This window comes from Lepisosteus platostomus, chromosome 15 (assembly GCF_059453375.1).
Source record: "Lepisosteus platostomus isolate fLepPlt1 chromosome 15, fLepPlt1.hap1, whole genome shotgun sequence".
Classification (NCBI taxonomy): Eukaryota; Metazoa; Chordata; class Actinopteri; order Semionotiformes; family Lepisosteidae; genus Lepisosteus; species Lepisosteus platostomus.
The window spans coordinates 22,592,924-22,616,362 of record NC_142625.1 but is presented as its reverse complement, the minus strand read 5'-3'; the positions used below and the strand labels follow the sequence as shown (position 1 = coordinate 22,616,362).

General features: G+C 37.4%; 1 protein-coding gene and 1 long non-coding RNA gene across 2 annotated transcripts; both read left to right on the top strand.

Moving 5' to 3' along the window:
• The first annotated feature begins 79 nt into the window (after positions 1 to 79).
• Positions 80 to 9,136, top strand: ptk6a (PTK6 protein tyrosine kinase 6a). The gene is made up of 8 exons (XM_088607437.1): positions 80 to 1,073; positions 1,930 to 2,051; positions 3,762 to 3,925; positions 4,468 to 4,636; positions 5,451 to 5,609; positions 5,751 to 5,932; positions 6,879 to 7,032; positions 7,732 to 9,136. Exons 1-8 carry the CDS (start codon positions 682 to 684, stop codon positions 7,914 to 7,916), a joined length of 1,527 nt encoding a protein of 508 aa, XP_088463563.1. The 5' UTR covers positions 80 to 681; the 3' UTR covers positions 7,917 to 9,136.
• Positions 9,137 to 15,468: 6,332 nt separating this feature from the next.
• On the top strand, positions 15,469 to 22,740 carry LOC148648260 (uncharacterized). The gene is made up of 4 exons (XR_015926625.1): positions 15,469 to 15,801; positions 18,472 to 18,559; positions 19,123 to 19,218; positions 20,022 to 22,740. It is a non-coding gene; the product is annotated as an uncharacterized LOC148648260 (long non-coding RNA).
• The last annotated feature ends 699 nt before the right edge of the window (positions 22,741 to 23,439 follow it).

Here is a 23,439-nt window from a genome sequence, read left to right as displayed (position 1 = left end):
TATTTTTTAAAAAAACGCGCGCTATTCTATGAACAGATTCCCCAAATTAGCATTTTGTGTGGGGATGTTGCCGCAGAACGGGTGTCTGTAATGGGGAACTGAACTTGAGTGATGTGTTCAGTATTTTTAATTTGCTGTAGTTAACCCCTTAACCGCTATCGCCAAACAGTAGCTGCAATGAAGTTTGTTTTGTGGACGTGTTTGTTTTGCCTGCAAAGTTTCAAATAGCTTTTAGATGGGTGTAGCCGCTGTACTGTATGTTATTTAATCGGATAGTAAATGAGCAAAAGAGCGTGTCTATTGCCGGCACTTTTTTACAAGTACAACAGTCTTTAGTTGGTAGTTATCAAATTGTCAGCGTCTTAAGATTTTACCTGCGTTCTGCTGTTTCCATACGTTATTAGCAGCATTACTGCTCTTGGAATTCTAGACATGCGAACAGGCGTGGTTTTAAAGTGAATGCCGAACGCCGCATAACGAGGAAGCAGAAGTCCAGTAAAAGAAAAGTAGTTTACTGAAAATACTATCCGCTCCTGTGACAAGAGAGAAATACGCTGCAATGATTATTATTTTGTGGTCGACTTCTTAACTTGCGCTTTCAACTGGAACTAGGCTGAGAACTGGGAAGCTCTCAGAATTTGTTGGGAATTTACAGACCGCAGTTTTCTCGAGGACTCTCCTATGGGTGAAACAGTTGGGGGTGATAAATGCCCCTGCCTGCGCAGTCTGCTGGACAGGTGTTATGGCAAGCGTCACGCAAGCGAAGTCCAACCTGACGAGACGGAGAACGGCGAAGCGCTGCGGCAGCCGCCGAGGACACCCCGACTCCAGCCACCGCCGGTACCCGCGTCCAAGGGAGAAACTCCGGACGGAGACATGTACACGGCTCTCTGGCCGTTTCACGCTAGAGCTGAAGAGGAATTGTCGTTTGAAATGGGTGACCGGTTTAAGATACTGAGTCGTACAGGTGAATGGTGGAATGCAGCGAAAGTGACTCCCAATGGGCAAATTGTGGGCACGGGATTTGTGCCCTATAATTACCTCGCTAGAGGGGAGACTGCAGAAGCGCAGCCGTAAGTACTAGGACAAATTCATTTCTGGACGCTTCTGAATAGGGGCCACATGCTTTGTAATTAGTTACTGTAAATAGTTTTTAGCGCATAATACATTCTCTGTTCAGATTCTCTATTAGTACACGTTGAGTTTTCGAAATCCCACTTTTTTTATTAAGCGATTGATTCAAAGACAGGTGTCTAATGATAGGTTCAGTACAGGCAAACAGTATTTAACAGTAGTAACAAAGAATGGCGTTGGGATTCGTTGTAGATTTATGTGCATTTCTATATCAAGGTATGAATGGACAACAATAATTTCTTTTTTTAAGGTTTAATATTGCTATATATTGCTATAGTGAGTTAATAATGGTAAGAATGCCATAATGATTAGTAAATCAAATCTCGAATGCAACCGGGTTTTGATGATTAGTGATAAAACCACTAATGGTATTTTGCTAAACTGAATGACCTAATAAAATTCTTCTGCTTTAATAACTTGGTACTTCCTTTTCCACGTGAACTTTAAAACTGCTTCAGCTTATGAAAAGGTAAATAAAAAAACGCATTCGCTTGCATGAATAAAGGTTGCCTCACCTTAGAGCTTCACTAGTAACGCGTAAGTTCTTAGTTCTTAGACGCACAAGTGAATTTTCCATCTATTTATTATACGCAGTTGATACGATTATCATCACAGATTTAAAAAAAAAATGACAATGTTAATCCCATTCTTCTTTTCAATACTATAACTAACAAAAATGTTTTAAGATACGCGTTTTTCTTTTCAATGCTGTTGTTCAATGCTAAACTTCCGATCTTTCTGAACCCAATGTGTCTTTCGGAGTATCACAAATCACTTTGAAAACCATGATTTCAGATGGTACTTTGGGAAGATGAACCGGTTAGAGGCTGTGAACCACCTCCTCTCACCTGAAAATGGCAGAGGAACATTCCTGGTGCGTCTCAGCGAGAGAGAGCATGTGGACTATGTCCTGTCTGGTGGGTGCTACTCATCTAGCAAAGACACGTGCTGAGCTCATTCATAGCACTTTATATTATCAGTTGACTGTTTGGGGAAAGGGGCCATAACACCAGGACTTGAAAGTGGATGCAGTTTTGTTAGCTATTGGTTTTCAATGGCATGGTATTCGGACATGGAGAAGATTCTGAACATACTGTATTCTCAGACAAATGAAATATTCTTGCATTCCTGTGTACTTCAGTTATCTTTACCATGATGTAATTGGGGTAAAATTGCATTCTTATGGGGACTAAATATTAATTGAAGCAAAGGGAAGGGGATTCAATTTTTCAAAGGCACTTTAGGAGCACAGAGATATGTGTAGATTGCAGGGAGACTGGTATTAAACACCATTTTTAAGTGCTTCTGAAGATTCATGTTTGCTTTGCTAAGCTGAAGCACTTGCTTAAGAAATCCTCAGCTGGAAATCATTTATCTGTAGTTGTAACTACTAGTGAACATTCCTTGTAATAAATAATTTTTGTTTGGACTGATTTTAATGTTTTTTTGCACTGCCTGTCAGTTTGCTCAGATAAGACAGGTTAGTGCCACGTATCAGTAATAGCAGTCTTGATTTTGTAGAACATACATTACTGTAGTTGTGGTACAAAAGTTGAAATCCTTTAAAAGTTGCTTCTTGCCCACACTTATGTGCAATTAACTTTAGATTTCAGTCATTTTAAAAGTGATGACATTCTTGAACACCTCAGCTTAATTCATTCTTTAACACTTAATTCATTTGATATTTCAGTATCTTTACTTCTTTCGAGGGACCATATATTTCTGATGCATTATACTTCTCCTTTCTGGTTTCAGTAATATTTTTAAATAATTCAAAGACTGAGGCAGGTGTGACACTGACTATCAGACAGGAAGTGTAATTAACAGAGCAATGCCAACCTGACACCTCATTGTGCACATGCAATTCTCTTTTGTTGCATATAATCATGACAAAGTTTAGTCAACCACCCCCAATTTGCATGTGTAGACATACTGCAGTTCAATATGTAACCTTGTGTCTGCCATTAATTTCATGTTTTACATAATTAAATCTGCTTAGGCCTTTGATTACATACAAACATTTAACCACTTGCAATTGCAAATTACAAGTTTGCAGTTTCTTTATAGTGACTTTATAGAAAATCCACAAGCAAGATATTTCTATCTGAGCCACACACACTGATTCCTCAGGCCAGAGCTTATTCTGTTTTTTTAAGCACAAATCAATCAATTTGCATGTTAAATATTCCTGTGGTTAATACGTTATTTCCCAAAAATATTGGTAAACATACAGTATATCATTAATGTTAAACATGTGAAATGGATGAAAAGGTTTATTTTGAATGTTTGTATAACATACCTCCTATCCTGCACTTTTTAAAGGAGGATGTGGGCATGTTTAAAATACAGGATTCCTTCTAAGGAAAACACTATGTTGCAATTCAGGCATAGTCTTGTTTTCAAAATAAAAGTTAACAGGAAGGAAATTATTACCACATTTGGGACACTTCCTCAATTTTTTTTTATAGAATATGTACAGAAATTATCTGAAATTGGAACTTTCAACTGACATTAGGTGTTATCTCCCAAGATTAATTGGAAGCTACTGTATGTGGTCCACTGTGATGAATAGGATTTCTAGTTTGGGTTTAGGATTTATAATCTTCAATTTGTAATGTTCTCCACAGTTAAATCTGACAACAAAGTGAAACACTTCAAAATCTTGCAAAATGCAGAAGGGCTGTACTGTTTAAATGAGAGAAACAGCTTCACCACCCTGATGGGTCTCATTGACTACTACAAGACTCACTCCTTTTCCATCATAGAGAAACTGACAGAAGGATGCAGGAGAGTAAGTGCTGTTAGTCATGAAAACTGTGTGAGACAAGGAACTGTTTTTTTTATGCAAAATATCATTTGCGTGTAGCACAACAGTAGTGGTCATTTTATTTTGTGAAACTAGACATCAGTCTAATTGTTGTTCTGGAGATTTTACACTGCTTTCTTGGGTACTTTCCAAATATGTGCATGCACAGGCTTTATATGAATCTCATCTTAACGTGGTGTGTACCATCATGAAGCCTGGATCTACGGAGCTCGATTAGAATTCTCAGTGTCACTTTGACAATGATAGCTTTAGTCTTTAAGGATAAAATGACCTTCAGGAACTTCTAGGCACTCTATAGGATGTGTTTTTGGTAGGGGCAATTTAGAAATTGCCATCATTTTTAAAATAATTTAATTTTGCTTATCCTTTACACAAATATATCTATTTCTCTGCAGTTTTTGTGGACTTTAACATTATTAAATACATAATCAACAGCTTTTTGAGTGACTTTGAGTTACCCCATCCAGACTGTAGAGCCTGTAACGTAATGCTCATTCTCCCAACAGAAAGAACCTAAACCACAGGATTTATCACACTCCACTGTAGACGAATGGGAGCTTCCTAAAGAAGAGTTTACACTCGGCAAATTGCTGGGAACTGGATATTTTGCGGATGTCTATGAAGGACTCTGGAAAAATCAAGTTAGAGTCGCAATAAAAGTCTTAAAAAATAAAGGTGAGGATTAACAGGCTTATGCATAGTGTATGATTCATGCCTCATGCGTTCATTGGGACAGGGGTTATTAAAGCAACAGTGCTGCTAGAGATGTGTGGGTTTGAGATGTCCTCACAGTCACCATCACCTCAATCTCACCTGTATGATACAAGGGTTGAAGCAGCAAGAAAAAGTGAATCACAATTGCTGATTCCAAATTGGGTGGCTCTTACAAAAATAATTGCTGATTGCCATTTTTAAAAGTAAAACGAAACACCAGGAGCTTTGAGAGCACAAAATGGCCATTGTTTGAGTACTTAATTTACTTTATAAACCTGGAGATTGGAGAATGCCCGTTGAAGTAATCAACATAATTGAGAACGTATAGGACACGCTGAAGAACCTGAGTAGTACTTACTTTGGTGTAAGGAAAAGGCTTCAATCAATCCATTATTCGTTTATGAAGCACGTGTTATTAAAATACGTCCCAGAGCACCATCATTCCAAAACACTGCGGCAGACATGATTCTTAAAGTTGTCATACCAAGCCTTTTTGTTTAGGTTTACACAACAAAAGTATTTTGTGGTATGCAGTCTATCTGGTTTAACACTGTCTCCCACTGGGATTCAGCATGATTCTTTAAAACATATTTTCAAGGTGTATGTTTTGAGCTATATGTATTCAATTACATTGATCCTTTTTTGTCTCCGAATCTACCATTAAACTTTTTAAGTTGTTTGTACATCTCAATCAAACTGAATGCTAGCTTTCCTGCATTTTCAAGTCTTTTCTACCAGAGCCCTATTGATACAGTCTTATTTTCCTCTGCTACAGAGAATGTGAATTACAGAGAGTTCCAGTTAGAGACGCAGATACTAAAGAAGCTTCGCCATAAACATCTTATCTCTCTTCTTGCAATTTGCACAACTGAAGACTCCTACTACATTGTCACCGAACTGATGGAAAAGGGGAACTTACTGAATTTTCTCAGAGGTAAGCACTTTTATTGTGTGGGTTTATGACTTTCATTTTCCTTTAAACCTTGTAAAATTGCTATTTACGTTAGTTATTCACAGTACTAATACGGCATAAAGACAGTCTCTGAAATTGTTCCTTTTTTTCTGTCATCTGTAGGTACAGAAGGCAGGCGGTTGGATATGTCTTCACTCTTAGACATGGCCTGTCAGGTTGCTGATGGGATGGCCCATCTGGAATCCCAGAAAAGCATCCACAGAGATCTGGCAGCACGGAACGTTTTAGTTGGAGACAATCTCATCTGCAAAGTGGCTGATTTTGGGTTGGCTCGGGTGACAAAGGTAGATGAATTAATGTTAATTCTAGTTAACAAAATAATAAAATCAAATAACAAAGGTTGCAAAGAGGGGGCCATTCTACCCATTGTGTGTATTGCAATTGGCAAACAATTACTCTGGGATATAAAAATATAGAGAATGCTTTAGGTCAATCTTGCAATCCAAGTTCTTCCAAGAAACCTATTTGGAACAAATCTATTAAATTGTTTATGGAGGTTCAACAGTTATTTTTGTTTTTTAGCTGTTACACACATTTGCAATCTGGCAAAACATGTAACTTGTAGGTACCTCTATCACAAGAAGTGTTTATAAGTACTGCTTGTGACACCTGAAGAAGGCTCCACAGCCAACAAAAAAGTCTCTTTTCTTTTCCTTTCAGCATAGCAAAAAGCTTTACCTTTTCATTTATATTTACTGCAACATAATACAACATATTTGTATGCATACTGTATGCACAAAATTGTCCTTTAAAACTTTAAAAAAATAAAACCATTATATTCTACTCTGAGACAGTTTTTCAATAGAGCTCCCTCTGTTACAGTGAAAGTTTATATGCCGTTATTTGGTTAATTTCCTGTGTGAGCTTGAAATGCTTGAGAAATCAGTCTGCACTTTGTCTATAGCATTTGCTAGTTGAAAGTCTAAGCTGACCAGCACAAATATCATTGGGCACATTTTCACTCTGTGCCTTAACTCTTATCTGCTCCACTGAAACCATATAATTTACTTTTCCAGCTGCATTAAAACATTGGATTGCCATCTTGCTATTTCAAAGGAGCTGACATATTTGGCAACAATCTGATTGTTCCTCATGCAAACAACAACTGTACATTTAACCCTGCAAATGTTTGGATAAATGACAAGAAAAATAATTGCATTTTTAAAATCAGAGGTAGGGAAATCAGGCAATACAGGAAAATAAAAGGGTGCTGCTATTTTTCTTTTTCAGGAGCCTTTTTATATCTCTGAAGACAAGAAAATCCCCTACAAATGGTGTGCTCCAGAAGCAATCAGCCATGGGCGCTTTTCTACTAAATCAGACGTGTGGTCTTTCGGAGTTCTTCTGTATGAAATCCTCACCTATGGTGGAGTTCCATACCCAGGTACCTGCCATGCTCAACCTTGCTCTCTGTTCAGATGTACTTCTGCATCCCTGCATGTTCTTTTGCAACATTTCATTCTCCAAACAGCAATGACATGTACCCAAATCCCAAACCAACAGGATTCGTCACGTGATTGTCTTTCAAGAGACGTGGTTAAAACTCTTGAGTTAAACTATTTTTTTCTTTTAGCCACATAGGTAATGGTCATTTTTCATTTTTGTGTTGATTCTGCTTATCACAACCACTTGGTTTTATCAAACTAACCCCTCAATGATGACTGGCACTGCCTGGTGTTACACAGTTGTGTGCAAACTGCAATTATCAGCTGCAGTTGGGTTCTCTTGCTCTGACACAGTATTACAGTCATAAAGTTAGAGATCTATTGTATAATTTCTAGAAAGGATGATCCAAGCCAATCTCAATTATTCAGAATTCTCAGTAGCAGCAAATATCTTCTTACTGGGATAAAAGGAAAAAGTAGTAAAACTTTAGAATTGGAGGGGCTTTAGTTATCCTGATATCTCTGAGCCCATACTGTATATGGGTTTAGCTGTGAGATTTAAGTTATTTTCTAATGGGCATTTTTTTATATTCAAAGACAAGAACCCATGTTTTTCATAACAGAAACCTGTTTGACATGTCAGACTTCATCACCTCTAGTCTCTAACTGTAACCATTTTCATGTTGTTGTTTATTTAGTTTATAACAACAATGAAGTTTACAAGCTTATAACCTCAGGATACCGAATGCCTTGCCCAGAAAACTGCCCTAAATCCGTTTACAACGTCATGCTGTCCTGCTGGAGGGATTCTCCAGAAGACCGTCCACCCTTCCCATTACTCAGGCAGCAGTTGGAAAAATTCAACAAATATGACATGGATTAGAAGGTACCTGCACCAGCCTGGACCTGCCACAGGAATGGATCTGACATCTTGAGCAGATGAGATTTCATTTGCCTGGAAAGGATCTCAACTTTCCAAGAGCATAAAATATAAGACTTTAAACTGGAGGAGGACGTACTTATTCATGACAGTTCTTGATTATCTTAAACTGTTCTCATGTGACCATCTGATTCTACAACAAGGTGGTTTGGTATTCCCATCCTTAAGGATAAAGAAATAGTGATATAAGCCTTTCCACCTACAGTATATAAGCATTGTACACCATTTAAATTTAGATTTAGTTCATGTTTTTAATCTGTGGGTCCAGCAATCAGTAAGAAAGAAACTTTTTCCTAAGACCTGCATTAAACCTACAGATATCGGTCTTAATTATAGTCAGGATGAAGTCCGTTTTGCTGAAGTACATTTTTGAAGATCCTTTATAAGGTAATCATGACCTTGTAAAAGGTACATCTTGTACAAGGGGAATTCAAATGCAATGTGTTCATCTTAAAGATGGCCCTGCAAAGTCCACAATTACTTTGAAATGAGGTGTCTGCAGTTGTTGCAATTTGGTGCTTATTCCAACTCAAAGTGTAAAATACTGTATGTCAGTCTAATAAAGCCTTATTAATGTTTTAGGAGATAATTGTAAAAAACAGTGGAATTGACAGATTTGTACAAATGTATTATTACAGTTGACAGTATTATGAAAACATACAGACTTTGTATAACTCTACTGCCATCAAATATCAAAACCATTTTGGTTGCCTTTCTGTTGAAATTCAGCGAGTGGTATATTTGAAAAAAGTGAGAAACAGTCAAAACCACAACTTCCATTGTAAAAAATCTGGCTTTTATGAAGGCTCGTCGCTCCCTTAGTTTTGTCTTTATCCCGGATGACGTTTGGGATCAGGGACAAATGTTGGTGGAGCTCTCTATGACAGGAAGGTCTTTTTGGGGTTTCACCGCTGCCTAGGGAAGCACAGGAGTGCCTAAACTAGTTAATATTCTCGTTCAAAACGACTTCAGGTGTAAGCCATACCGTGCCTACTTTTATACAAAGTCATAAAAGCACAAATTGTTTCATACACTATATGATTTTACAAACCCAGATCATGATTTTTCTGGTTCTGTTTGGTTCTTACGATTCATACATCATTAATGTAAGGGTGACTTTGACAATCAATAAATAATGGCTAATAAATCCTCCCAGTTTGTAACCTTTGTGTCTCTCTTTGCTATTTCAATAGTTGTCACAGAGCATTTGCATATTGTACATTTGTACATTCAGCTCACAATTTTTAGAGTAAAAGTGTATATTTTATTCAAAAGCCATAATGAGAAAACTATTAAAGGGGGAAAATGTGATTCTGAATATGATCCAGTATATAACAAAGTTATGTAGTATATGCAGCAAGAAAAACACCTCAAACACAACTAAAAAACTGGTGGGCAGAATTAACATTCATCTGTGCACCTAAATTGAAGATTTGCATATTTTTGTTTAAACACTTTTAACTGTGGGGTCAATCTCTTGTGTTTTATTACAATTCCAATTCCGTTATTGATTTGCAATTGAACTATCAATTCCACTGACTTAAAATCTATCTGTTATAATAAATAGTATGCAAGGGAGTTGTATGTCTTTACACTTACATGGAGTAGCTCATTTGCAAGCTGATGTGAAAAATCTATTTTATGCCATTAGATCAAATATAGTATAGGTTTTTTCTTAACGTTTGCCAAACTAGAAGTCCTTCAGGGCCGCACATCTCCAAGACTGAACATGAGCATCACTGATCTAATTAATTTTCTGATCATGAACAGGGCTGTCTCAGTCTTCTTTGGGACGCTAAAGTGTCTGCAGACTTTCACTTAAACTCATTTCCTAATGGACCTCAACAGTTCGTTATTGGCTTAATTGGACTAATTGAACGACTCCATGCGACAGGAGATTCAGACCTGTCATTAAAAAACGCATGCATATTTGACATGAGCTGCACTAAGGTTGTTTATCAAAAAGTTCTGTTTTCTTTTACTACTAATTAGCTCAGTAGATGACCTGGGAAAACAGGCACACGGAATAGGCTGCTAGGTTTATAAAGGTTACTTATCAAGGTCATTGCCCTTTTCAGGAAAATGTATAAGGTGTAACATTTAACAACAGGTGTAGCACAACAACAGACTGTGCAACAATGAAATATGATCTGCATACAAAATAAAACGTGGGAGCACCTTTTCAAGGACAGGGATTGTACTCACCTAACAGGCTTCATAGCACCAGCATCAATATCACCTGTCTCCACCAGGGGGCATGCAGAGAATTCCGAGGCTGTAAAATCTCCAGCACGCCCGCTGATACAGCTTAGTCTGATCTCCATGGTTCCATTTACATACATGTGTAACACACGTCAGTGTTCTACATGACAGATTTCGCAACACAGTTGTTTGAGTTGGCCGAGTAATGTTCTAAGTGCCTGTAATTAGCAATGTACGTCTCCACAGCACACCTCTGTTCTTATTCTATAGATATATCCACTATCCGGATCAGGAGGGGAAAGAAACGTGAAGGTTTCACAGATTGTGCAGGACAAACTATATGAAGAAATGGAGCCGTCTGCACTAAGAGCAAGAACAGTATGGGTGAGAAGGGGTTCAATGACAAGCGTGGCCAGAAATAACCCCTTCATTGATTAGAATAGAAATGTATTTTTGGTTAGGCTAAGTCAAGGGAGTGAGAACATGGAGAAACCTATGAGAAGAATCTAAAAAGGTCTTGGCAGCACATCCTGAATAGGTTGCCAAACTCTGGGGTTGTTCTGGGACTTTAGTTGCAAAGACCTGTGCTCCTGAAAGGCATCATTAATGAAGAAATGTACAGGAATATATTTGAAGGCAAGGATTTGTAATGACGTGTCCAAAATTCAGATGCTTCTTTTTGTCCCTAAATAATTGCTTAAGGAGAACATCCATTCCGTCTGCTTGGGAAGGCTTTAACAAACCATTCTGCTATTTTTACAAATTACAGGAATGTATGCTACCTTTAAATACATATCTATCTTCCACGCAAAAATTCATTTTCATGAATAAAAAAGTACAAAAAATAAGAACTTTATCAAAGAACTACAGTAATAACAGCCTAGGTTAAGACTGCAAAGAAAACCTTCAAAAAGGACTAATGTCACTACAACAGCACAGCTTGTGATGTTCGATGAAAAGATTATTTTTGTCATAACGTGGAGTGTGTTTGTGTGTTTTTAACAGGAATGATTAATGCTGGGTCACTGAGGCAAGGATTCATATAACTCCTGTATAACTATCATTATTGGAAAATCTATAAAATGTTTATGAAGTGCAATGAAACAAATGTGCTATTTCATTTAACAGAAAACGTTTAGTTACCACTCATACACGATGACCTTTAGGTAACCAGAAGTAAGATGGCAAGTGACCATCCATTTATATGTCCGTGTTGAGAAGGTTTTTGGCATGCATTTATTTCTAAACACTAAGTGACAAAGTTAACATGTGAACAAAACTGTCCTTTAGATTATTATAGTTCTGGAATCATACTGTGGCCTTGAATGACAATGTAAATCTTAATTTAATTTATCTTAATCTTAATTTAGATTCTTAAAATACAAATTAGAGACCTGAAACCTTATACCCTTACATTTACTTTTCATAGCACTGCTGAATACACTTATTATTATCTTATTATGTAATGATAAATTATTCATTTATATAAAGAAAGTTATTTTGTACAAGCAGTTTATTACTTACAGAATGTGAATATTAATAATCATACTACACAAAAAGTGTATCAATACAGTTCTTGCTGAAAATGACTACGTTTTTATTGAATACCTTCCTAATAACCACATTTAGATCACGCAGATTATAATTCCATAAGAAGTGCTGTGCTGCCTTTTCACCTCCGGCAAGCTAAAACCAAAGCTGACAGATTCGCAAAGTACAGCTTGTCTGAGTTGGCACAATGTGATTGGCCTGCAACCCTCTTCTCTGGCCTGTGCAGCTCAGTCAAAATTCTTGCCTTCACAAAAAGTAGGTCAACGTTTCAGCATGCTGGTGCATGGATCAGCAATGTACAGTCATGCCAAGAATTAGCTTAATCTTCGTCAATGATCTTCGCTCAACAACTGCTGGCTTCATGGGGTTGGCGTAAACCTGTTGCCTTTACACACTAGATTTAGAAAATGGATGTCTAAATGTGTGATGGGCCAAGAGAGATACCCGAGGCTGGGCAGAGGCTGTAAATTTATAGCTGTCTAAATATACCAAGTGATAAAAGGGTTGAGCTGATAAATGTCTGTCTTCTTTCTTTTAGCTAGTTGTAGGAGAAGGACTACTCACCACTCGCCTGGTAACATCTTCGGCTAGTTTGTGACATCTATTCAGCTTTAAATGAATCATGTGACCATAATTATACCGAATTTGACACAACAAAAGAAAGGTATACATCTTAAGACCACAGAGTTTAATTTGTGGAGACAAGGGGCCATATTCCAAACTTTATCATTTCAAACTGTACACCATCTGTAATGTTGCATTTATGCAGTTTCTCAGCAGAAATATTCCCCTCTCTTTTTTGTATAATCTCTGTTCCAATTTGTCATTGTTCTTTTAGTCAGGATAAGTTTGATAAAATGATCACTTCAGATCATGAGAAAATGCAAATGTATAAAGACCATAAAAGAGTGCCCTTTAAGTAAAATATTTTTTGTTATTCCAATTTGCAACTACAGTCAAGTGTGCCTTTGCCTTGTTAAAAGAATATAAAGATTCTGATATTCAGTTACAAACAATATAATACAATTCGTTTTTACTTATATTTAATTACAAAAACATATCCCTTCAACAAAAAATAGTTTAGTATTATTTAACATCCAGATAAACCCTTATGAAGACATTTTTTCTATTTTCCTTTAATCATCATAGACAGAGATAAAAAGAAAAGTTTACATTTGTCACAGAGTGAAAGCAAGTGTCATAGGTGAACATTTTGTACTTTCTCATTAGTATCATGTATTTCTCTGAGCATCATATCAGTTCTTTGCACAAACTGTACAGCTATTGCCTAATAACACCCTTTCCCAGGAAAGACAGCTGAAAATATCCTTGGTGTCATACATTAGACAAAAATCAGACAGTAAGATTTGCCTCTGTGTTTCTGAAATAACAATTAATTAAGATTATATTGGTTTTTTTTCCTGTAGATATTAGATACCTTGCAAAATAAGGAAGGTTATACATCATATAAGGTCATTTGTTTGTTATAGTAGCTTTTTCAAAGCATGCATGAGCCTACTTCAGCTTAAAATTAGTGTTAAAGTTTACATTTTATTAATTACATTTGTAAATTTCTAAAGATTTGTTACAAACTACACTCAGCCTTATCTACCATTCAGTCAGCTGACCTAAGAGGTGTTTGCTTTCTGAAATGAAAATGGGAAACAGGTGAGACTTCTGTTCGTGGAGGAATTTTTTTTGCATCTATTTCCACAAACACAGTCAACGATTTCCTGAAAATTCCAGTAGCTGAAACTGCCTTTTAAGAATGTAAACATGACAAGCTAAGCTTCGTACAAAAGTCAGAGTTATGAAGCATCGGAAAAAGGAACAGCAAACAATGACATTGTACTTCTATAAAAGGAACCACAAGAACAGCAAACAATTACATTGTACTTCTATAAAAGGAACCACAATCGCACTGCTCTGAAGGCAGTTTTGTACACTTTGCCAATATTACTGCTATATGAGTGTAAAATAAATGTCTGAGCCCTTGACAAAAGCTAGAAAAATGTTACAAATTATAAAAAAGTCTCCTCTGAAGAATCTCAAGAACCTTTGCTTTCTTGGACAGCAGAACATTAATTTTAAACAGTCTAGGAAAATGCCTTTCAAATTCTAAATTAAGACATTTCTGATTTCCTTTTGTAGAATCTGTTCACCTCTGTGCAGGGTGACCTTTGCTCCACTTACTGTACAGTGGTAAACAAAAGGAACAGGCACTGAGCATGCTCAGCATCCTCCACTGTGTGGAACTGTGCAGGAGGCTGGATCACGTGTTTGTTTCATGTTCTGATGTTAAATAGCTTTACAGCACTTTTAGATTTGGCTGTTAATGAAAAATACATGGGGGGATGGGAGCTTGCAACATAACCTGCTGGCCATTTTATATTTGCTTTAGAGATAGTAGAAACCAATTACTCTAGGATATGAAGAAGCCATACTGTACATAGGTATACAAAAAGACATTGTTCCCCATAATGTTATCTTAGGAAGCCCTAAATCACAAAACATTTGGTTGTTTAAAAAAATCTGAATGGAAAAGAACTGTACAATATAATTTTCATGCAGTTCATACTTCATATTTCATGGTTTCTGTATAACGTCTCCTCTTGATCTGCTGTGTCACGGGGCTGCTGGTGCAGAAATGCTGCTACGTGTCACCCAAGTGGTCTTGAACTTCAGCCGTGAATGAAATAGGATATGAGGTTATATATATACAGTATATTCTTATATGTAAAGTGCTTTGGGTCCCTTTGGAGTGAAAACCTCATTACAAATGCAAATAATTATTAACATTATTCCCTCTGATATACGGTAATTGTTTTTTGAGAAAATGCAGTAATCTTAAGGCAGTCACACTTCATATTCTTGTGCCCTTCCTCTCCCTCTGCCTGCTGTGTCAGAGTGTTTTCTCGGCCCTTCTCCCTCTAACACAGGCACACGTGCACCTGCTGAAGGACTATCTCTGTTGTGGTGGATTTGTTTTGCACTTGATTTTTCAAGCATTTGTGTGAAATCAGGTTCTAAAACCCTAAAACCCTTGTTTCTAAAGCATGCAGGCAAAAAAAAAAACCCCACAGGATTCTGCACAAGGTAGTGAGTAAATAAAGTCTCTGCAATTTTGTTCATATCACTGGAATTATAGTACTGATTGTGTAACATTCCTGGGTGTACTTGTGATATTTTTTTTGCATGCATGCAGAATGTTCTCCTTTTTTTGGTTGTTGTATTAAAACACCCGAGCACAAGGCATGTTTTTCTTGCCCCTATTGAAATCCCTGGTGGTTGTTGCGTCATGGAAACATTGCAGTATCAAAATAAAAAGAAAGGAAACACCAGGAGGCTTATCAGCATGGATAACACTTAGCTTCCCAAAGTAGGAGAGGCCTAAATGTCTAAAGCAAGGCCTACGTAGTGTCAATGTGATATCTTCTCTGCCTGTTATCATTTGGTATTGTTTTAGCTTCAGAAACAGAAGCAGGGCTAGTGTTGGAAGAGGATACTCTTTCATTAGTATCTTGTTCTCCTCTTCTAAATCTCCCAATAGTCAGTGACCTCCTGGGATTCACCCAAACTCCACCTCATGGAAATGATCTGTCCCCTCAGATTGACAGTGTAGCAAGACATTCAAGTTCTGTCACTTTGCTTATAAGATATTGATTGGTTGTAATCAGCAGGGTGTTGTCTTCTTTCACCAACTTATTAGCAGAAACCATGAGCCTCCTAGGCTGTATTTTTTGCTGACCTTTCACAAACACCCAAGCCTGAGAGGAGGGTTTTTAGAAGAAAAGTTCGACTGTAGTCCCTCATCTGCTCACAGCTTCCTCTTATGCCTGTTGCTAGGATCTTGCAGAAAGTTAAAGGGGTGGCCTTTCTCATCCTCAGCCAATCATGAAATGTTGTTTTTTTTTTTGCAGCTGAACAGAAAACCCTCTCTTGGTCTTTCTGAAGTGCTATGATCTGCCTTTCTCAGAGACCGTCTCTTGCTTATTCCCCTGTTGCAAATATGTTTGTAATTTACAGAAGACTGGAGAGAAGGAATCTTCAATAAAAGGAGAGAAAAAGTACAGAGGTAAGATCTGTGTTTTTCTTTAACACTGTTCCTTTGCAACTCTGTTGCTGGAATTTGAAAGTGTACAGAGTGCAACCCTAAGAAAGCAGTCACTGCTGTATTATTCCCTTCTCGTTTATTATAGTGTGCTGTAACACCGTAAGACAAATGGGTTAACTGTGAAACCCAATGCTTTCCTGTATGTTGGCATTTGATTTGAGTGTATTCAATGCAAGTAGTTTGGAAAACTGTGGACAACTTTCTGTAACTTTCTAGACAAACTTTCAACATGTGGGGTATCACAGAAATATTTAAAGATAAAACACAGGTCTGTTCAATTGCACAAGGGATTTTAAGAGGTCACTAAGGATCAAGTACTTGTATACCTAATTCCTGAAAGGAAATGTTAACAGCCTTTTCTGGAGCATATTGACATGCCCTTAATGTTAGTTTTTTTATGTTTGTTATCAGATTATTTTGTACTGATGTCTTATTTGCATTAGATCACTGTTATTTACCAGGGGCTATATGGACTTTAGCTTTGATGTGTTGACTTTGTTATATCACAGTAGATTATAGATCCTGATGAGAACCATCTGGACTCATTGTCTGCATTGCACATCATAACAGTTGATTAATCATTTACCCAGCCTGCTTCAGCTACTTTTCCTATTTTAGGTACTGCACGTTGTAGGATATGAAAGTGTGTTTGCAAGACTCTTTACTCCAGGTTGAAATTTGCTTCACTATTTCATGAAATAATTTACAGGCTATGGAAGTTCTTACCTTAAGTCCAGGAAGGAGATAACCAAGCCACTTTTGCCCCTGCTGTTCTAAATCATAATCATTCTTGAAATCTATATAGTGTGTATCATCTGAACATCCTTCTTTTTCACATTAACTCTCTTGCATCCCATCTCCACCTTTAGAGCTACCCTTTGGTTAACTCCTCACTCTTCAGTGTAGTCCCAGCCTTCTTATCCTGTGTCCAGGGGGCTGGCCCTTAGCCCAGCAGCCCAAATAAGCCAAATATTACAATACTTAAATACTCATTAAATCTCCGCAAACACATTTTATTCCTGGGTGTTTAGTCCTCATTAAAAATATTAAAAGTACAGAATGTAAATAAAAACAGTGATAAAAAAGGTTGTGATGTGTTCTGGAGGGGCATCTGCCTTGTTTTACAATATTAATTGTTCAATTCCATATAACATTTTTTTCCGTCAGTGTTTTTGTGTTTTCTCGGTTGCAAAATCCTTGACACTTCAGTAATTCACCCAGCCAAAGAGTATGAACAATGCTTGAAAAATCAGATACATCTTTAATGATGTGGGGGCTCCTAAGCTTTTTCTGAAGCATGGTTACCAATACAATTCCAATTTCTACTAAATAAAAACCTTTTAGGATTTTGAGATCATTTCTGGTTACTTTCTCAACTTTAAATGATCCCAGGAGTGAGGGTGTATTCAATTATGTTTAGTTTTCTTTTTAAATTGGTGATGTTTCACAGCATACAGAGCACAGGAAATATTACTTGTGTTCATTAGAGTAAGCATAGTATAGTAATTATTATAGTAAGAGGCCTGGAAGACATGTTTTCTGATCATCAAAAGAAACTTATCACTCTATTAATTTATATTTTTATTTTTTTTAATGTACTTAAAAGGGTTTTTGGATATTGAATAAATGTTTTGTCATAATTTTGACTTTGGTATGATACATACTTTCAGCCTTACATAGGCCTCATTCGACAGTGTTGATTGTGCACATGACGATATGATTTAAGCTTTTCAATGTCAAGCCCATTGAAAATCAAGGAAGAAAAGCACAGAAAGGAGCAAACATCCCCTGCTGAAAATGAGTACACTGTGTCACTTTTATGTTAGAACTGCACCACAGGCGCACTTGTCTGTAATGAAAGTCCTGTTATCCTATATAACAAGGTTTTGTATAGACCATTCTGATTAACAAAGCAAGTGTGGAACTGTAGGTTGATTGTTATGTAAATCAGACTAATTGTTGAGGAGCACTAAGTCTGATAGTAGTGGCAGGAGTTTCTAGCCACTACAGAGCTCTGCTGCTAGTGAAAGATGGCAAGTGGGACAACATTCCAGAAAAATAATACACATCATCATGCTAGTTGGCTTACACGCAAGGTGAGAAATAGACAGTTATGCCATGAATGCACTGATGACAAGACTTGAGCCCCAGTGTACATTTGTGTTATGAGCAGGGACAAGTAGAGGCATCTAGGGCTCAAAGACCAGTGAACAGGCACATGTTCGCCCAGGCTCTGCAATAGGAACGGGTCAGAATAACATACAGTATATGCTCTGTAACCTGATGCACAGTATGTTTTACAGATGTACAGCTTATATTGCATTTAAACAGTGGCCACATTTGCTACTTACTTGGCTACTGACTTTCAGATTCATCCCTCAATTGATGACAAATGTTAATCAGTGTAATGAGTTTCCCTAAGTCATGTAAAAAGTCATGTCTGTTCAATAAAATGTCAATGCACCTGCTACAAAAAATATTGAGCTATTTTCCTTATATCTTTATAGATTATAAGTGCAGTTTTAAATGTTTCAGTGTTTTGATGTTTAATGTCAAGAACTGGTCGGAGAGAATTGTGTGTGTGTGTGTGTGTGTGTGTGTTTTTACCAGCAAGTTTTGTTTTCACCTCAGTAACTGAAGATTTGGGACCAGATTTTCCCCAACATGGCCACTGTCCCTTCTCCAGGTTGCCTCCTAGCAAGAAATCAGTTTTACAGAAGTAAGCTTTGCTGTGCTGCAGCTGTCTATCTTTGGATATAAAATACCTGGAACAGGAAAAGGCTTTCTTTATTTAAGGATTATGCAACAGCATTGGAAAAAGTGTTGCACAGAGTTACAAATATACCCTGTTTTGGCAGCTTTGTGACAACCAAGATTAGAAAGAAACACTCGTAGTTTTAACCCATTTTGTGTCAATAAGTATTTTTGGCAATTTCCAACCAGCAGTTTTGGATTAGATCTTTGTCATCTATTGGTAATTCACTTTACTTTCTTTTGCTGTTTCTTAGATAAAGCAAAGAGATCCACCTGTTGAGCCACTTATTAAAAAAGACAAGACAAAATAAAGTAGCAAAATCTGACAGACACTTCCTGCACATATGATTATTGAAAGAACAATGTGCCTGCGTGTATACTGAATATTAACTCATACATAAAGTGGGCCATTGCAAAATATGAAGGGGACAAGCAAAAAAAAATCATACACTTCAATCTGTTACATAAAGATGCGATTCATTACATTAATGCTTTGTATGTTTTAAAACGAGTGTTATTTTCTTCTAGGCCGAATCAAATCCTCTTGCAGTCATTCCTCAGGGTGCTCATCTCAACTAAAAGAAACACAAGAGGCACTTTCCCTGAATACATCTCCATATCAAGGTAATGGTATCTATACCTGAAAGGCTTTCTTGTGGTTGGTATCCCCACCCAACACACTCTATCGTCTGTAACAGGGCAAACCTTTCTTCCAAACAGTCACTAAGCAACCCCTCCCCCAGAACTCTAGCCCTGTGAAATTTGTTTTAAAGAAGTTGTTGTTGCATGGAAATATTTGCAGGTGGCTGCTTCAGTGTTTTCATTCAAAACACACTTTGCATCTGACTTCGTTTTAGAGGAATGGTTACAATTACAAGCACTTGCGAACAAGGACATCTTCTTCTTAGCACACCAAACGTCTGGGGTGGGGACAATATTGGAGAGGCTGGAAAATACTGACTCCCTAAACCAACCAATTACTTTGCCATGGAGATACTGGCTTTATCTTTTTCTCCTAGGCAGAGCCTTCCAGTTTAATAGTAAGCTGAACAAATGTGATAAAGGATCACGTGATTAACATGCCGCTTAGTGACTCCGAAAGTTGAGACGATTAAACATTAGCTGAAGCATGGTACTAAGTACAGGCTTTTAAGAAATCACCTTTTAGTATGAAAATCAGACTTCTTCCAGTCTCTACATGTGATCCTTTAAGAGATTTAAAAAGCTGCATTAAATTTGTACAGTGTTTCTTGTGGTACGTCACTCTTAGTCTTTAAGATTGAATAAAAAAAACAATGTACTAAAAATATTTTTATAAAGAGCTTGAAAGTAAACTTGACTTGCTAGTTCAAGGCTTATACAATTTATAAAACACTTATTTTATTAGACAAATGAGAATCCTTTATGCTTATGGACTTTTCTAACAGGACTGTCAGCCATAATGGACCGCCGGTGGTGGATGAACATGCTTTCAAGAAACACCCTGGACACAAAGAGTCTCAGCTCTGCTGAAAGAGGAATGAAGTAGAATTTCAAAAAAGTTGTCAGCCCTTCAAGGCAAAACTACCCAGACACTCCTGTAGGACACCACCTAATAACGGGAGAAAGTTTTACCTCTAATTATTTTGCCAAGTCTTTGAAGGACTGAATGACTTTCCATTTGGTAAACTAGGCAATAGTCCAAGATTCCAACTGTGTACTGGGGTAAAAAAAAATTGATATCATCTTTGTGGATACAGGCTGGTTTATTTGATTAACTTCCTTTCAGCGCTTGACTGATTACATTATATAGATGTCCTGTTAGGCCATTGCACGTCTCAGTGGGTATGTTCTTCACCACTGGGGTGAGAACAAGCAAACAGTGCCAGATTGTTGAGTTAGCATAAATGCAGTCACACAGTCTCCATTAAATGAGATGGAAAGTCCATACAATGGGTTTTCTGATTTTAACTAACTCAGAAATGAACAATTTAAGCCTTTTAGTTGCAGAAAGCAAACCTTTGAACTCATTTGGCATTGGTTTGTTCTGCTTATGTGGCAATATTATGTAAAACAAAAACAATTAAGAAGCTGCCATTTAAATACAAACTACAAAGAAGGAAAAGTTGTCAATAATGAATGTAGTAACCCTTAAAACATCTTCCTGGAGGTAAAAAGTGTATCAATTCAAAACAGTAAATTTTGTAAAGTTGTATATTTTAATGCTTATTAGCAACAGCTTTTAAATCTCTAACATTGCAAAACGTGTGTTTGCTAAATATGGAATTGAGGACTTACTCATACTTTGCATTATCCAGTTTCAATCTTCCATGAAGTAGATTTTAAAATTCAGTTATAAAATCATCTTAATGTTTAAGTGTAGTACATTCTTCTCCTGTATAAATCAGGGGCTTCATTTACTAACCCAAAATATTGTGACTATGTACATATGATAAAATGTATGGATATTGAAAATAAAAGTTTGTCTTTCATTTTTTAAAAGCTCACGTTAAAAAAAACTGCTTTTAGACAGAGTACAAACACAGTAGGTCCACTTCCACCAGACTTATGTGAATAGTTTTAAAATCAGCCTGAAGCAGATGTCACATCTGAATTAGGAGTAAAACCAATAAGTGATAGCTAATACTTTCATTCCTTTTATACAGCATCAAACTAAATATTTCAATAAAAAAGGTGCACAGGTGATGTATACTCTTTAAACATACTGTACACCAATTGAACAAAGAAACATTTGAGAAACCAAACTACATTGTTTGCAATGAAGGGGCACCGCTTACATTAACAGGGATGGGAAAGTCATTTTGTTCCTCACAGGTTTTCAGCAAGTAGAAAACACACCAGCTAAGCTACTTTGGAACACAAGGACATCTGCTCTGCAACAGTTTAAGAAAACAACAGCAGCTGAGATTGTATTAGTGCTTGTTTCACACAGATGGCATCTTCAAATAGCAGGTCTGCAGAATTCAGGCAGGAGTAAGATAGGAGGTAGTCACCTAATCTCCACTGGTCCTTTGTATTTTCAGTATACCTTACCGTACAGTAAGCCTATTTTAATTAATACTGTAAACTCAGCGCATTAGCAGCCTAGCAGAAAGCGATCAAAGTATTAAGATAGTCTCTGGACTCAACTTGTTTTTTAAAAAAACATGCTGTAGGAACAAATGTTCTGGTACAATGCACAACATCGGTTTACCTAAAATACTGGCTGCATAAAACTAAAGCACTGACGAGCTCCAGAGATAGAAAAGCACCAGGGATAAAGACTGATCAGACCCAATGTATGTTATTTAGCACAGGGCAAAAACAAAGGTTACTATGACACTATGAATTCATCTGTGACAGAGGGATCTCTGTTACCGTCCGCAGATGGTACACCACACGACACACATTATCCCTCTTAAGATACACACGTCCATGCATCCACTTTCCTGTCAGCTAGCTAGCTCATGAGGGTGCACATTCGGGGCTTGGCTAGCAATTTCCCATTTCATACACGCAAAACATAACCACATTTTACTTCGAAATGAGTTCCTGTTATCTGTAGAAACTCAGACACAAACACTGAAGGTCTAACGTTATGTTTTCTGTTTATTTGTACTTAGCTGTGTGAGAATGCTCGGTCTGTCTTCTTTTTCCATGTTGTTGCAGTCTGACTTCCCGGTATGGTGCCCTCATTGGTCCAAACCCGACACCTCTTTTCAGCTTGGCTTTGTAGTGTCAACGCTGAGCGGTGCATGCGCACATTTTCCAGTAAAGGAAGTACCATTTTTACAGATACAGTTAAAAATGTGTCAAATGTTTTGTTCAGGGTTGGTTTTTTTTTTGTACATTCTGTATATTTTATTGTTTAAAGGAATAAATGGATTGCTATGGCTGGAAATAAGTTTATGATGAAAATGCAATCATTTTTATGTAACAGTGGTACAGTCCGAGGGGGCAGGGCTATACGGTACCTTTTTAGGAGGCGTCTTCGCTAGGCTCAAGGGGAGCTGATAGTACTTAAATGTGGTGGGACTCCTGTTTTGTAATTTTTAGAGAAAGGGTTAATTTGTGTGTATATTTGTTCCATTTTGTTAGCTTTCTACTATATATAATTGTTAGTTTGTGGGGAGCACTGTCCTAATAAATCATCACTTTTGCACCTAAGTGCTATTGCAGCTGACCCATCATTGTTTTAAAAGAACTCCCCTCCCTGTGACAACATCATACCATTTTAATTGGGCAAAGGGGTACATCTGCCCTTCACCTCAATGAAAAAGGGATTTTTCCCCACAGGTTGTTTAACCTTAGCTGACCTGGATCAATAGGACTTTGCACTTCTGATCCCCCTTGCTCACAGAGCCAGGAAAGATGCACAGGCACAGGCAGCATGTGTTAATGTGCACCAGGATAGCCCCCATTATCCACCTTGATTGGATTGCCAGTGCTATGCACGAGGGGCAAAGCTCTCTGGAATAAACGCTGCCATCGCCTCAAATAAACCGAGAGAACTGTCAAGAGAAGCAATACAGATTTTTATCACCACAAAACTTAAAGGTTTTGGGGAGAGCAGGGGGGGGGTTCTGCTCCTCTATCTAGAAAAATAGATGCCAGGGGGTTTAAAAAGAACTGCCAGATAAAGCAAATACTGTGAATGCAGTGCTTGCAATTGCACTCAGTTCTTAGACTGAGCTGGCACACTCACATTTATGCAAACTGTGGCCGCTCTATGCTAGAAGCGCTCTGATAAGCTTCTCTTAAGTACATTCAGGAGGTTCTACGCAACCTAACTCATGGTGGTCTTGTTTGTGCGGTGGGGTTAAAATTATATTGAAGGAAGATGGTGCAGTGCTTCGCATGACTGCC

What these genes read in the sequence shown, in the direction of transcription:
- ptk6a (XM_088607437.1), top strand. Translation starts at nt 682, where the DNA reads ATGGGTGAAACAGTTGGGGGTGATAAATGCCCCTGCCTGCGCAGTCTG. An exon ending in TGTGGACTATGTCCTGTCTG is followed by an intron (nt 2,052 to 3,761) that starts GTGGGTGCTACT and finishes TGTTCTCCACAG; the next exon opens with TTAAATCTGACAACAAAGTG. An exon ending in TGGTGGAGTTCCATACCCAG is followed by an intron (nt 7,033 to 7,731) that starts GTACCTGCCATG and finishes TTGTTTATTTAG; the next exon opens with TTTATAACAACAATGAAGTT.